This window comes from Cyprinodon tularosa, unplaced genomic scaffold (genome assembly GCF_016077235.1).
Source record: "Cyprinodon tularosa strain WSP-4 unplaced genomic scaffold, ASM1607723v1 ctg152, whole genome shotgun sequence".
NCBI classification, from domain to species: domain Eukaryota; kingdom Metazoa; phylum Chordata; class Actinopteri; order Cyprinodontiformes; family Cyprinodontidae; genus Cyprinodon; species Cyprinodon tularosa.
The window spans coordinates 182,468-198,969 of NW_024038354.1; the positions used below are offsets into that span (position 1 = coordinate 182,468).

General features: G+C 35.5%; 1 protein-coding gene across 2 annotated transcripts; it reads right to left on the reverse strand.

Moving 5' to 3' along the window:
- Window positions 1-305: 305 nt before the first annotated feature.
- On the reverse strand, window positions 306-15,078 carry pde12 (phosphodiesterase 12). Of its 2 annotated transcripts, XM_038279664.1 has the most exons (8): window positions 14,277-15,077; window positions 12,286-12,713; window positions 6,746-6,851; window positions 6,427-6,571; window positions 6,283-6,361; window positions 1,784-1,906; window positions 1,506-1,711; window positions 306-719 (listed from the first exon to the last, which is right to left on the reverse strand). In XM_038279664.1, the coding sequence occupies exons 1-8, from the start codon at window positions 14,843-14,845 to the stop codon at window positions 600-602; spliced, it is 1,776 nt and encodes a 591-aa protein (XP_038135592.1). In that variant the 5' UTR covers window positions 14,846-15,077; the 3' UTR covers window positions 306-599. The 2 variants fall into 2 exon arrangements, with proteins under 2 accessions (XP_038135592.1, XP_038135593.1); XM_038279665.1 differs by lacking the exons at window positions 306-719; window positions 1,506-1,711; window positions 1,784-1,906 and adding an exon at window positions 3,487-3,639 and having other exon boundaries at window positions 6,244-6,361; window positions 14,277-15,078.
- Window positions 15,079-16,502: the final 1,424 nt, after the last annotated feature.

Below are 16,502 nucleotides of genomic sequence, written 5' to 3' on the forward strand. Positions count from 1 at the left end.
ATTTGTCAAACCGATGCTAAAGTAGAACTTCACATGATGCTCCACATTCCTCCTTTTAGGGAAGAAGAAAGGGCTTCTTGGAAGAGATGACATAAAATACTTGTTTCTTGTAATATAACAACTTTATTCTCGAAATAAAAAAAAAAAAAATCTCTAGCCTTTCCCTAAAACTTTGTCCTATTATGATCAAATTTAAAGCTGCAGAAACGTTTTGTAAAAGGATTAAGGAAACAAATAAAGATTCATCAGGTTGAGCAGAAACATACTATAATAATATTATAGTTGTGATCTAATGGGAAACAATAAATATTCAAACTTGCCTCTTTAATTCATCAAAAATGTCCTGAAATTAAAACAGCAGCTGCATCTGTTGGTTAATAATCAAGAGAAAAACGATCATGGTAGTGCTCTGTATTAAAATGAGCCGACGCTCCAAACACTGAACATCAGTGATGAAAATAAATCGCTCCGATTTTTTTCCCTAAATAGAACCGCCATGACTTCCTATCGATGTCTTCTTCGTTTCCAGAAAACTGCAGCATGAACATGTGACTTCAAAAGCAGCAAAATCAAATCAAAGCGTCTCAGGGGGTCAGAGGTCACGGGTTCCATCGGAGGTCACAAACCAGCGCGATGTGGTCGGAGGGGTGAGCCACGCTGGGCAGAGCCTTGTAGGTGGTGACCTCCTGGTGGCTGGGCAGAGGGATCACCTGCTCCACCTGCAGGACAAAAATAAAACAGCACCTCAACGAGCCAAAATAATACCGAGTTTTTATTCCCCCCCCCCCGAATAATCATCCTCATTTAAGGGCAGAATAAATGGCCGGACCCAAAAAACAACAATGAAATTTTAGCAAACATTTGCTGTAGAATCTTTTCTAATGAGCTAAATCAGAGGACCCAGCCTGATTTGAAACAATTATAAATTACCGCACGATTTCCGACGGCAGTGTCTAATTTTACTTGCTCTGTTTCTCCTGTTAATACGGTAAAGCCCTGGGGAGCGTCCGGCTCCAGGCTGCACGTGATCCAAATGAGCCAATGAGCTGCTGTCAGTCTGGGTTGCTGCTGCTGCTACTTTTAGTGGGCAGTACTTTCCTTCAAGACTGACGACGATTGTTTGCAACTTTCAGAAACTTTAGATTGCATGAAATTAATAAAATGTAAAATAACAGCAAATATAGGTAATAATATGTTGAGAGTCAAAATGAGATTCGATCCTTAAGAAACGGGTGCAATACAGTTTGTCTGAAGGGGAGTTGCCATATGACGTCATAAGAAGGGGCGGGGCCCCGAGCAGATCTGGTACCTACACAGACAAGATGAAAAAGAGCAGAGATAGTGCGGACTGCTATTTGGAGATCAGGAAACGGTTCATTGTCAGATTCTGGATTTCCCATTTACCCAGACCTTCAGCTTTATGTCCTTTGGATTTCCGTATGCACGAAAAAAAAAAAGAAACTATGTAATATTCGCGTAAAAATAGAAGTAAAACATGAAACTACCTGCATGCTCTCTGGCTGTATGAAGACGTAGTCCAAGCAGCCGTGAAATCCTCCCACATAGTTAGTGTAAGCCGGCAGTCCGCAGGCGCTGAGCAGAGGAGGGAAGCTGGAGCTCAGCTCCATGCAGCAGGACACCTCTGGGCCTGAGCTGCTCCAGTCTGCGTGCTGCTGAGGAACCGCCGCCTCACTCAGCAGCTGCACCACACCTGAACGCAAGAGCTGCACACTGAACCAGAGCGCCTTACGCCTGCAAAGCTGCTGCTCTGGTGGGAACTTACCTGAGTTTGGGGTGGAGTTGAAGTCCCCACAGAAGAGCAGCGGAGCTCCAGGCGCGACGTCGCTGATGACTTGGCTTAAGTGCCGCAGAGCCACGCCCATTTGGACCAGGCGAACATTTCCTCCTTCAAAGTGAATTAAAGTTTTAAAGGTCTGCGATGGCTTCACGGTAGGGCTGTGCCATAAATCCAATATACTCCAGTTTTCCCACGCACACATTCACGCATATTTAAATGTTAAATCATTCTGGCTTAAACATGTATATAAATGTACACTTTATCAGACAATATTGTCTATAAATTAAAAACATTTCTATTTATTTTTTTTCTCCGTTATCTTCTGCAGGCCAGTTAGTTCTACGTCAGCCTGAACACCTAAATTCGGCCAATCATATATCAACGGTCATCTGTCAATCAAATGTTTTCGGTCATAGCATTTTGATTCATATGTCGCAGCTTATATACGCAACGGTTGAAACCAGAATCCTTTCCTTTCCCATTGAGTTGCGTCCCAGTGTTCACGGGGATGGACGTCTGTGTCTTCAGCAGGCGTAGAGCTAACAGAACTGGCAGCGTTGCGAGGCAAGGGCTCAAACATGTACGGCTGGAAGCCTTCTACACCAAACCAAGCTTCTGCCGCCCTGGCGTCCTCTTCCACAACATCTTCGTCCCCGCTTTCCTCCTCTAAATAAAAAATGGATGATGGAGGAGACTCATCCACGACCTCCAACACTAAACTCTCCTCCTCTTGCATGTTTCCTCTGTCCATAGCGTTCCTTGACAGCGTCGTTTCTAAGTCACCAATTTAGTGATACTTGGTCCCAATGGAATTTCCCATTGGGAACCTACTAGCACTAAGTTGCTAACTGGTTAGCAAGATGCTTCCCACAAACCGGCCACAACCAAACTCTCTTATGAACCTTCCATCACAACAATCCCGCCCCCTTGATAATCGACCAATCACATTCAATTTATTCACTCATGTAATGTCGTGCACTACTCGGGAGAATTTGGAAATGCAACGGTTGGAACAGTCGCTTCCTTACGACTTTGAGGGTCTAATTCTGACCCACAAGGACATCATTTGGCAGAAAAGCTTTGGTCTGGTTAAATACAATAAAATAAAACATTACCCCATTTACGCTACCCTTAAAAAAGCGTGCCGAGACCGGTCCGAGCTCAGTAACTGAGATAACTTATGGTGTGTAAATGGAAAGCAAACTGAACTGAACCGAGCTAGACACAACCGGACCAAGCTAACTGCAGACCAGTTCCAGAGGTGGGCTCGGCTCGGTTTTTCCCTGGCTCGGTTTTCTGATAACAAGAGCGCATGAGCAGAATGCGTCATCTCCGTCTGGCTGCACATCGCGATTCACACTCCATTCCAGTAGTTGGCGCTAATGCCCCTCCAGAAACAGAAGAAGATGAACGACTTCTTCTTTAACTATAAACAACAATCCAAAACTTCTCCACGCAACATTTTAAATAATAACACCGAAGTACAGCAATAATAATCAAGCATAACTTTCTGAATGTGACGGGCACCGCCATTTTGATTTGCTTGATTTCCTCCTTCAATACTGGCAGTAATACCGCAGATCGTCACTAGGAGGCGAGGAACCGAGATAGTGTGATGTGTAAACGGTCATCAGAACCGAGCTCGGCCTGGTTCTGATCCGAGCTCGGACCGGTCTCGGCATGGATCGGTTTTTCAAGGGTAGTGGAAATGATTCAAAATTTTGAATCAGTTAATGTTTATGCACTCTACTATTTTAAAAGTAATTTAAACATATGGTGATATATATCGTTTATCGAATTAAAGCCCAGATATGTCATGATTTCCTTCATACGGCACAGCCCTACTCAGGGCCGGCGATTGCTACAGGCGAGCTAGGCAATTGCCTAGGGCGACAAATGTGTTGGGGGCGCCCTCTATAGCGTCGCCCTTAGGCTTACTTCCCATTAATCATAGAATTAGGAAAAAAAGCGAATTAAACCGGTTATGAAGCGTCCGTCAGTTTGACTTAACCTTACGTATATATAAATAGCAAAATATGAACAAATAAATATACCACCGTTTTTTTATTTATTTTTTTCACATTTAAGAGAAAATCGGAAAAGATTCTGATCACTTTTCAAGCGCTCTCCAACCCGGAAGTCGTGACGTCAATCACTGCAGCATGTACACCAATATTTTGGAATGAAATTGTAAGCAAACAGATATTAAAAGTAAAACAAGTGAATTCTGACACTTAACTTTGCTAGCGACTCGAGGATGGCTGAACGGAAAAGACTCCTCCTCCTCCTCCTGCAGCTGCAGTCGGGCCCGTCTACATCATCCACTCAGAGTACCACTGGTTAGCGCGCACAGACTTTGTAGCTTGTCCGGTCAGTTAAAAATATTAATTGTGAAATCCGTGTTGTAATCGGCAGCATACAAGCTAGTTAGCTTGAAAAGTAAATAAAGTTTCAGACGTGCTGCGTGATGATGTGTTCAGATTGGCTCAGTAAAACGACAATTAGGTTATCATGATGCGTTCAAGTGTAACGTAAAGAAAACGGGAAATTTAGTTTTTGGCGAGAAACATGAGTAATACAGTATTGCTCTATATATAATTAAACTACTGATGCCAACATTTATTAAAAATTACATTTAATTTAAAATACAATTATTTATTTGTTAAATATTTTCCTAATCACTAAAAACATGATGAAAAGTGACAGTAGACAATACATTAACCAACAATTGTGAAAATATATTCTAGTTAGTTTTATGTCATTTCAAAGTGGCCTATTACATTAGCCATGTTTATTGAAGGCTAGAAACGTTTTTGTTATGCTCACTTGTTAAGCAATAAAAGCAATACCAGTTCTGTTAAAAAAATGTTGTTGCATCGTCTTTCCACCAAATAACAGAAAAGTATCGATAGTGGTATCGATAAAGACTCGGATCGATAAGGAGTATCGATAAAGGTATCGATATCAATAAATATTAACGATCCCCATCCCTAATGTTGACATAATTTTTTTCTCAGTATATATGCAGCAGAATTATGTGCTATATTATTAGCTTGAGAATGGGTAGAAGATACTAATATAAATAAAATATTTTGTAGTGATTATCTGCATTGAGTATTCAAAAGGGATGTACAAATAATCATCAAAATATATGAAGTTATGGCTGTTCATCATAGAATATGTGAACAAAAAAAAAACAACAACTTCGAACTTTTAATTTTGTAATGGTATTCATAAAAGCACTTTTGTTTGTAGAGGGTTAATCCTTTCTTTAATCACTAATCAATGTCAGAAATCAGGGTAAATATACCTGATATATTTTATTTAGAGGAAAATTTTGTTTATCTCATTTCTATTTATGTTCAAATGATTTAATTGAACTGGAACAGAAAATTTAATTTAATGTTTATCAATTACTTTTTTATGTAGTCCTTGGTTGAAGAATTTCTTAAATGTATTATTTTTTATTGTTATTTGGTAATTTCTGAAATTGATTTATTTAATATTTGTTTAATGTGTGTTAAATTTGTTAATTGTCTGAAATAAATTCATTCAATGATTCAATCCAGTTTTTTAGTTATACTTTACCTAAGTGTCCTTACAGATGGTTAAAAGTGTTTTTGCACAGTCCTAACTTTGAGTGTGTAATAAATTATTTAAAATAATAAAAAAGAAAAGGTACTGAAACCTATTCTGGTATTTGTCTATGCATCACTCCATGCTAAGTTACAGTTTTTTCTGAATGCTTAAACACAACCTTGATTCTTATAGCACAATTTCTAAAACTATTAATACTTATAACAAATCCACAGCAATCCGACGTCGAGAATCAAGAATCCACCTTTCGTATTCCATTTTCAGAGTTTTTGAAAGTGTTTAACATAGACGTTAGCACCTCGACGTCGGAGTACACAGAGTGAAGCGAAAAGACTACAACTGTGTAAACAGGCCCCATTTCCGTTTCCGGTGGCGGAGGGATATTGACTATTCCTACAGAACTCAATGGGATTTACAAAATGCTAAATAAAACACTACAGGAACGTTTTTTCTTCACGAAACTTTTTTTGGAACGTCATTGAACAGCGCTGACGACCCGGTGAGTAGCATATTTTTAAAAAAGAACGTTTAAGGTTGTTTTAAGGACATTATCAGACATGCTCTATGGAAGCCATTCTAAAGCAGCCAGGGGGGGATTCTAAATGAGCCAAAAAGCAGAGACAGGACCAATTGTCAAAACTTTGGTGTCGATCATTCGATTTCATCCTGGACACTACAGAAAATGGGCTTAAAGTGTTAAAAAGTGAACTTCTCCTTTAACACAACTCAATGAAGCACTAAACAGATGCTGAAAACAGTACTGGTATTTCGCACGGCAAAAGTGAGGGGGGGGGGCGCAAAACTCAATCTCGCCTAGGGCAACCAAAGGGCTAGAACCGGCCCTGGCCCTACTTCACGGTCATCAGTAGTAGATGGAGGCCAGTTACCTTTCGGATGCCAGTACAGGTGAGTGTTCGCCACACACACCTTCCTGCCCGGCTTCCCCAGGTCCTCCAGCAAACTGACCTGCAGGTTAAAGGTCAGTTAAAACAGCCCATGGTTGACCTTCAGCCCAGAAATGTCAGAGGTACCTGCAGCGATGTGGATCTCTGCAGGATCTTGTCCTTCAGATCGCCGTTGGCAGAAACCTTCTCTAGCAGCTCAGAGTGGGCGGGATCAGACGCCAAGGCCTCGCTCAGCATGATGTCATGGCGGCTGAGCAGGCGAAACTTTGACCTGAAACACAGCAGGAGGGGGGTGGGTGTTACCGGTGGGGCTGAGAGAAGAAAACAAACCGCTGGTTCCACCTGTTCAGTGAAACAATGGTAAAAAGAAACAATTTCTAAAAAGCAAATCTATGTAGAAGGCTGGAATACTGAGACCAAGATGGAGGAAACTTAAATGAGTAACCTGCGGTAGAAGGTAGCCAGTCCTTCATGCTGCTTCTCTTTGAGCCTGAAGACGCCGTCCAGACCGTAAGCATCCAGAGCCGGACTCAGACTGTCCACAAACACGCCTGTAAGGGTCCAGAACGACCAGAAAACAACTTCAATTCAATATTACGGGTCATTCAAAGACAGAAAAAAAAGGAATTAAAGTGTTCGAGTTTAAAGTAAAAAAAACCCACAAATTTACTAAATTAAAACATACAAATATAACAGAAAAAGTAGCAAATTAACAGAAAACAAAACATGCTAATTTAGGAGAAAAAGGAAGCAAATTTGCAAGATTTGAATATGAATATTTGTGGACCAATGCAAGATTATAAAACACGTTAAAGTTAACGTATGCTACATAAAGCACATGCAAATACACCATTAATTGGAGACCTAAGCAATGGAATGAGACGCTACGATGGCCTCCGGATGGAAGTTTTTAAAGTAAAAATGAATGATACAAGAAATCTGCATGGTTATAATCTCGTAAATTTGCATGTTTTATTCAGCAAAGATCCTGCTACATGGCTGTACATCTTATTTTGGCATTTGACCAATTAGATGAGCCCTTGAATGATGCATTACCTGCAGGAAATTAAGTTGGAAAAAAGTTAACAAGTCAAGAAAAAAAAAGGTAAAAAGCTAATTGAAACTTTAAAAAGTTAATAAGCCTACTTAACAATTATATTTAGGTTTATAAACTAAAAAAAAAATGTAAGTGCCAGTATCAGCATCAATGCCTCAGAGTGTTTTTCGTGAATTTCTTCTAGAAGCACTTTTGTTATTTTTCTTAATATATTCGGGCAAGTTGACGTTTTTGCCATTAAAATATCTAGACTTTTTTAAGTTGTGTTTTTATGCTATGTTTTTTAAGTTATGTTTTGTTAAGTTATGTTTTGTTAAGTTATGTTTTGTTAAGTTATGTTTTGTTAAGTTATGTTTTGTTAAGTTATGTTTTGTTAAGTTATGTTTTGTTAAGTTATGTTTTGTTAAGTTATGTTTTGTTAAGTTATGTTTTGTTAAGTTATGTTTTGTTAAGTTATGTTGTTTTTTATGTTATGTTGTTTTTTATGTTATGTTGTTTTTTATGTTATGTTGTTTTTTATGTTATGTTGTTTTTTATGTTATGTTGTTTTTTATGTTATGTTGTTTTTTATGTTATGTTGTTTTTTATGTTATGTTGTTTTTTATGTTATGTTGTTTTTTATGTTATGTTGTTTTTTATGTTATGTTGTTTTTTATGTTATGTTTTTTAAGTTATGTTTTTTTATGTTATGTTTTTTTATGTTATGTTTTTTTATGTTTTTTTTATGTTATGTTTTTTTATGTTATGTTTTTTTATGTTATGTTTTTTTATGTTTTTTTTATGTTATGTTTTTTTATGTTTTTTTTATGTTATGTTTTTTTATGTTTTTTTTATGTTATGTTTTTTTATGTTTTTTTTATGTTATGTTTTTTTATGTTTTTTTTATGTTATGTTTTTTTATGTTATGTTTATGTTATGTTTTTTATGTTATGTTTTTTAAGTTATGTTTTTTTATGTTATGTTTTTTATGTTATGTTTTTTTATGTTATGTTTTTTTATGTTATGTTTTTTTATGTTATGTTTTTTTATGTTATGTTTTTTTATGTTATGTTTTTTTATGTTATGTTTTTTTATGTTATGTTTTTTAAGTTATGTTTTTTTATGTTATGTTTTTTAAGTTATGTTTTTTTATGTTATGTTTTTTTATGTTTTTTTTATGTTTTTTTAAGTTATGTTTTTTAAGTTATGTTTTTTTAAGTTATGTTTTTTAAGTTATGTTTTTTAAGTTATGTTTTTTAAGTTATGTTTTTTAAGTTATGTTTTTTAAGTTATGTTGTTTTTTATGTTATGTTTTTTAAGTTGTTTTTTAAGTTATGTTTTTTAAGTTATGTTGTTTTTTATGTTATGTTTTTTAAGTTGTTTTTTAAGTTATGTTGTTTTTTATGTTATGTTTTTTATGTTATGTTTTTTTAAGTTATGTTGTTTTTTATGTTATGTTTTTTATGTTATGTTTTTTTAAGTTATGTTGTTTTTTATGTTATGTTTTTTATGTTATGTTGTTTTTTAAGTTATGTTGTTTTTTAAGTTGTTTTTTAAGTTATGTTTTTTAAGTTATGTTTTTTATGTTATGTTGTTTTTTATGTTGTTTTTTAAGTTATGTTTTTTAAGTTATGTTTTTTAAGTTATGTTTTTTTTATGTTATGTTTTTTTTATGTTATGTTTTTTTAAGTTATGTTTTTTAAGTTATGTTTTTTAAGTTATGTTTTTTAAGTTATGTTGTTTTTTATGTTATGTTTTTTAAGTTGTTTATTAAGTTATGTTGTTTAAGTTATGTTTTTTAAGTTGTTTTTTAAGTTATGTTGTTTAAGTTATGTTGTTTAAGTTATGTCTTTTTAAGTTTGTTTTTTTTAAGTTATGTTTTTTAAGTTATGTTTTTTAAGTTATGTTGTTTTTTATGTTATGTTTTTTAAGTTGTTTTTTAAGTTATGTTGTTTTTTAAGTTATGTTTTTTAAGTTATGTTGTTTTTTATGTTATGTTTTTTAAGTTATGTTGTTTTTTATGTTATGTTTTTTAAGTTGTTTTTTAAGTTATGTTGTTTTTTATGTTATGTTTTTTATGTTATGTTTTTTTAAGTTATGTTGTTTTTTATGTTATGTTTTTTATGTTATGTTTTTTTAAGTTATGTTGTTTTTTATGTTATGTTTTTTATGTTATGTTGTTTTTTAAGTTATGTTGTTTTTTAAGTTGTTTTTTAAGTTATGTTTTTTAAGTTATGTTTTTTAAGTTATGTTTTTTAAGTTATGTTGTTTTTTATGTTATGTTTTTTAAGTTATGTTTTTTAAGTTATGTTGTTTTTTATGTTATGTTTTTTAAGTTGTTTATTAAGTTATGTTGTTTTTTATGTTATGTTTTTTAAGTTGTTTATTAAGTTATGTTGTTTAAGTTATGTTGTTTAAGTTATGTTTTTTAAGTTGTTTTTTAAGTTATGTTGTTTAAGTTATGTTGTTTAAGTTATGTCTTTTTAAGTTTTTTTTTTTTAAGTTATGTTGTTTTTTATGTTATGTTTTTTAAGTTGTTTTTTAAGTTATGTTGTTTTTTATGTTATGTTTTTTAAGTTGTTTTTTAAGTTATGTTGTTTTTTATGTTATGTTTTTTAAGTTCTGTTTTTTTATGTTATGTTTTTTATGTTATGTTGTTTTTTATGTTATGTTGTTTTTTATGTTATGTTTTTTTATGTTATGTTTTTTATGTTATGTTGTTTTTTAAGTTATGTTTTTTTATGTTATGTTTTTTATGTTATGTTGTTTTTTATGTTATGTTGTTTTTTATGTTATGTTTTTTTATGTTATGTTTTTTATGTTATGTTTTTTTTTAAGTTATGTTTTTTTAAGTTATGTTTTTTAAGTTATGTTTTTTAAGTTATGTTTTTTATGTTGTTTTTTATGTTATGTTTTTTAAGTTATGTTTTTTAAGTTATGTTTTTTAAGTTATGTTTTTTTTATGTTATGTTTTTTATGTTATGTTTTTTATGTTATGTTTTTTTAAGTTATGTTTTTTTATGTTATGTTTTTTAAGTTATGTTTTTTTATGTTATGTTTTTTTATGTTATGTTTTTTTATGTTATGTTTTTTTATGTTATGTTTTTTTATGTTTTTTTTTATGTTATGTTTTTTTATGTTTTTTTTTATGTTATGTTTTTTTATGTTATGTTTTTTAAGTTATTTTTTTTTATGTTATGTTTTTTAAGTTATGTTTTTTAAGTTATGTTTTTTAAGTTATGTTTTTTAAGTTATGTTTTTTAAGTTATGTTTTTTAAGTTATGTTTTTTAAGTTATGTTTTTTAAGTTATGTTTTTTAAGTTATGTTTTTTAAGTTATGTTGTTTTTTATGTTATGTTTTTTAAGTTGTTTTTTAAGTTATGTTGTTTTTTAAGTTATGTTGTTTTTTATGTTATGTTTTTTAAGTTATGTTGTTTTTTATGTTATGTTTTTTAAGTTATGTTGTTTTTTATGTTATGTTTTTTATGTTATGTTTTTTTAAGTTATGTTGTTTTTTATGTTATGTTTTTTATGTTATGTTTTTTTAAGTTATGTTGTTTTTTATGTTATGTTTTTTATGTTATGTTGTTTTTTAAGTTATGTTGTTTTTTAAGTTGTTTTTTAAGTTATGTTTTTTAAGTTATGTTTTTTAAGTTATGTTGTTTTTTATGTTATGTTTTTTATGTTATGTTTTTTAAGTTATGTTTTTTAAGTTATGTTTTTTAAGTTATGTTTTTTATGTTATGTTTTTTTTATGTTATGTTTTTTAAGTTATGTTTTTTTAAGTTATGTTTTTTAAGTTATGTTTTTTAAGTTATGTTGTTTTTTATGTTATGTTTTTTAAGTTGTTTATTAAGTTATGTTGTTTAAGTTATGTTGTTTAAGTTATGTTTTTTAAGTTATGTTGTTTAAGTTATGTTGTTTAAGTTATGTTGTTTAAGTTATGTCTTTTTAAGTTTGTTTTTTTTAAGTTATGTTGTTTTTTATGTTATGTTTTTTAAGTTGTTTTTTAAGTTATGTTGTTTTTTATGTTATGTTTTTTAAGTTGTTTTTTAAGTTATGTTGTTTTTTATGTTATGTTTTTTAAGTTCTGTTTTTTTATGTTATGTTTTTTATGTTATGTTGTTTTTTATGTTATGTTGTTTTTTATGTTATGTTTTTTATGTTATGTTTTTTTTATGTTATGTTTTTTATGTTATGTTTTTTATGTTATGTTTTTTTAAGTTATGTTTTTTTAAGTTATGTTTTTTTATGTTATGTTTTTATGTTATGTTTTTTTATGTTATGTTTTTATGTTATTTTTTTATGTTATGTTTTTTTTAATGTTATGTTTTTTTATGTTATGTTATGCCAAAATAAGATGTGCGACCATGTAGCAGGATCTTTGCTGAATAAAACATGCAAATTTACGGGATTATAAACCTGCAGATTTCTTGTATCATTCATTTTTTACTTTAAAAACTTCCATCCGGAAGCCATCGTAGCGCCTCATTCCATTGCTACAGCCTGCAAACTGGATTCCAATGACACTATTAGCTTGAAACTTGGATTTTCAAAGTATTTCACCGAGTGCCCTATAAAGGGTTAAATGATTGCTGTCAATAAAAAAAAAAGAAGTTTTGCATTTGCTGAAAGGATTGAAATGATCTGCAAAATCGATGCTGCAAGGCAGCCGGACCTCCTCTGTCCACCTAACCTGTCAGAGCAGGAAGGAGGGAAACTAAAAGCTTAAACATGAACGACGACGGGGCAGATGAAGCAAAGTTTAGCTGTATTTTCTTTTCCTCAGATGCTGCATTATCCCTGCAAACTGAATTAAAAATAACTGCTTTTAAAACACAGGAGTAAACAGAGAGCTTTCTCTGACTGAGCAGCAGATAACCTTTGATAACTTAAGGAGTTTAATCGGAGGGTGTTTTAGTTCTGACTGATTGATAGGGGCTGATTACCTTTATCCACCTCCTGCAGACAGATGATGTCGGCGTTGTAACCAGCCAGCTCCTTTTTGATCAGGTTCTGCCTGTAGTCCAGCTGCAGGGCATAGGGGGCGCAGTATGGGTAGAGGACCGTCTTGGACAGATCTGTCTGGGCGTAGACGTCCGCCAGGATGTTATAGGACACCACCCTCACCGCCGGCCACTCTGCCAGCTTTAAGGTGTACGCATGACGGTTGTCGAAGGTGCACACGCCTGGCCCCGCCTCCACAGCTCCCACAGAAACCAGCTCTCTGGTCTGACCGCGGCGATGTCCGTCTTTGGGAGTACAGAGCAGCTTGAGCCTGCAGCCGATGTCCTGATTGGACGGGACCAGGACTCTTTCGCATCCGACCTGCATCCATTCGCCGCCCTGAGATGGAGACTCTTCCTGGGCTTCAGGGCTGAAACAAAAGATGACGAGGGGGATGTGGCTGTTAAACTGGCTGGAAACAGAAAAGGCTTTTTGTCTCATTTTTAATCTGTCCTCTTATATTTTGAGAAACGCATCTGTTGCTAAAAGACAATTTCAATTTTATTCAGTTTATTTCTATAGCTCCACTTCACTTCATGTCATCTCAGGTCACTTTCCAGTTCACCAGATCATCCAGTCAGATTGATTCAAAGTTTTCTATCTAAGGAAAACCAGCTGATTGCATCGACTCATTGACTCTTCAGCAATCCCTCACACCAAAGGGCAAATTCTACTTCTGCAGCTGCACACACCAGATGTGGCTTTGGTCTGGTCACAAACCAGTTTTGCTGTTATGCTTCTGCACCGTCGGTCTGGAATTTCTAGGGACGCAAAGCAGTTTCCCGCCAAAGCGCAAGGAGGAGCCTATTTGAGAACTTCGGCAGCGCCGGCGGGAGTGTTTATCTGCCAAAACAACAATGGTGCATCTGCAAGATATCACGGTCACAGAGATGGAACTAGAGTTGCTAGACATTGAAGAGGATGTATTTATTTATAGAATTTGTCTGAGGCATTGTAGGAGTGGTTGTACTTCAGAACCTCCTTGATTATCCTTTCGTCGTAGTTGTCCGTTGTAGTTGTTCCTCGGTTTTTAAAAATGGTCCGCCCTGGCACCGAATCGAGAAGGACGACCACACAGACAGCCGGAAAGGCGTAATAAGGACCAATCAGAGCTGCTCTTTGTCTGCTCACTTCCCCTTGAAGTCTGTGTGGGTTTGGGACTGTTCAACGAGTAGTTTGGATTATTTTGAGGTGCGTGACGATGGTTGCAGAACCTCCATGCGAGGGGCGTGAGAGGCGGAGACGGATTCAACGGTTGCAGAGGCTATGCGTCAGAAGCATAAATTGGCTTTGAACATACTTGTAGCGACAGTGGAGAGGAAAAACTCCCTTTGAACAGGAAGAAACCTCCAGCAGAACCAGGCTCAGTGTGAGCGGCCATCTGCTGAGGCCCACTGGGGTTCAAGGAGACAGAAGCAGACATAGAAAAAGAAGCATAGATACAAAAGGCAACTGTCAAGCAGCTCCACAGGCGGCCCCGTCCAGGAAACACACAGCCAGGCAGACGAGCTCCGAGCCAGCTCCCATGTCAGAGGATGAAGAGAGCACATCCAGTTAGTCACAGTCAGAGAAACAGGACTACACTGGAAAACAGGCCGAGCTCCAACATCTAGAAACAAAGGAGTTGATGAGCTTATATTTGGGGCATTGCAGGCTAACAAAGAAGCCAATCGGCCCCCATTCCAAAGGGGGGGACCCGTTCATCCGTTTCTATTTGCATGTTTTCTAAACTAAAACCAGGCTTTGTTGGGCTGCTGGATAAAACCTGGAACTCAACGCTATTTCTGACATTTTGAATTGAAAAAGTTTCCTGGATGGAAGAGAAACGTCTTCAAACTTGGAAACTAAGTTCATTGAATTGTTTTTAACTTTTTTAAATGACTAGGAGCCTGAACAGACGTTTATAAAACCAGCAACCATCCATCTCTGCTACCTTGGGTTTGTCTGCTTTTCTTTGAACCACAGAAACTCGCAGTCTTGGAGGTTCCCGAACTCCACCTCCAGTTTGGGGCAGACCGGGAATCCGGCCATCAGGGACCGTGGGAGTTCCGCGGTGCTGAAGGTGGGCGCGTTCCTCTGCACGCGGTACTTCACCTCTCCCACCTGCAGCACCGCTCCGTCCTGCCAAGCCTCGGAGTTCGGCAGCGTGTCTGGGACCTCGGTCCCTCCGAAGAACAGTTTCACCACGGCGGGTTCCGCCGCTTCGCTCAGCTGCTCGTCGCGCTTCTTCTTGGACTTCTTCGCCTTGGTCTGGTTCTTAGCGATCGCGTTGGAAATGCGAGTCAGGACCTTCCCCAGCGCCTCGTCCTGGTCCCTCAGCATGTGCTTCTGGCTCTGCTCCAGGCAGAAGGAGATGGTGAGCTTCGGCTCCCCGGGAAGGCACCGCACCACGGCCGCCTCCATCCTGCCACGAAGACGGAGGGCTCTGCTGAAAGTCCGCGGAGTGGGAGAGAGGAGACAGCGGGGGAGCAGAGCACAGGCAGCGGACAGTGGCTTCAACATGAAGCCCTCGGTGGATGGAGGAGGAAACAACCACAAATTCACAGCAGAAGAAGAAGAATCACCAAACGCTGCTACGGCTAGTCGGTTAGCTCTATGCTAAACACCCAATAAAATGGACAATTTATTTTAACTTTCTCTTCAGAATTAAAACAGTCAAAATATATAGATAGCTAATGACCTTAGTGCGAGTAAACACAAGCTGCGTCTTCTTCTACTGTTTCTCACAGTGTTTTCAGATAGTTCCACCGGTACAACAGCGCCCCCACTGGTCAAACGTATAATAACACATATTCCATAACTACTTCTTCTTCTCGTGAGGATTTATGGCGGTTGGCAAACTAGTTACAGTGCATTATCGCCACCAACTGATAAGGAGTCAAACGAGGAAAGAGGAAACAAGACTCACACCCAGAAAAATAAATAAACATTCAATAAAAAAAATGATAGTCTTCCAATCTATATTTTTAACCCAACAAATTAAATACTTAATGAAATTCGTCCTCATAATTTCTAATATATCTTTAAATTATCGTCACTCTGCCAGTTTCTGATGGTCCTATTTTTTCCCCATCAGACTTTCAACTGTTTCCCAGTTTAAACCTCTAACATCAAGATACTTTTCTGCAGTTTTCACTGTAATTTGATATTTCCGTGTTTCCTAGTCATCTGAGCACTACAATCGATCACTTCTACCATGAAAAGAACAAACTCTTTTTAACAATCAATGAATCTCTTGCAGTGTAGGGAGGTTTTAAACCTGTCATTTCCTCCTCTGTTGGTTTGGGTTTTTCTGACTGGGATTAGATTATTTTTTCAGCTTCATCAGAACTTATTCTGAGCTCTAATTTCACTTTTCTGATCTCTTTAGATCTTTTGCTCACTTCACATCCTGGATAAGCAGCAGTCTGTTCTCCACCACAGTTACAGCATTTTATTTTAACTTCTTTCCCACATTTTCCATATTCCTGCTCTCCAGCAGACCTTCCATATCACTGTTTTCCCTTACATGCAGCTGCTATATGACCGAATGTTTGGCATTTAAAACATCTCAGAGGATTGAACATTTTCACATTATAGTTCATATATCCAATGAAAACCTTACTGGGTAATTGCTCCTCTTCAAATGTAATCATCACAGATAAGCTGTCACACCTTTCTCCATTTCTTGTTGTTTTTAACTGTTTCACTTCTTTTACTTTTGCACCACTTATATTTTCTAGAATCTCTTTATCAGTTTCTTTTAGAGGAACTCCTCCAATCCCTCCCCTGCTCCTCCTTTTGTTCTCCATCAAGCTGCACTGAACTCTTTTCCCTCCCTCTTGTTAATACGTATATTTGCCTTGCTGAGGCTCTCTGCAGTTTATTAACAGGTCTCCACTATACAGGATGTTGGCACCCTGGACTCATCCTACAAGTTTATCGTTTTTGTTAACTGGACCTGATTCCAATCTGCAGAACAGTCTCTCTGTTTCACCAGTTTGAATATGACTTTATAATCATTTTGTTTTCCTGTAGAATTTCTAGATTATTCATGACTTGATTGTTCTGAACCGGTATCCCCTTCAACTGATCTCTGCTTTTTCTGCTTTTTCTCATTTTTTGACTTTACTCTCTTCCAATCTTTTTCATTTTCACTATTTCCTTCTTCCATCAAGCA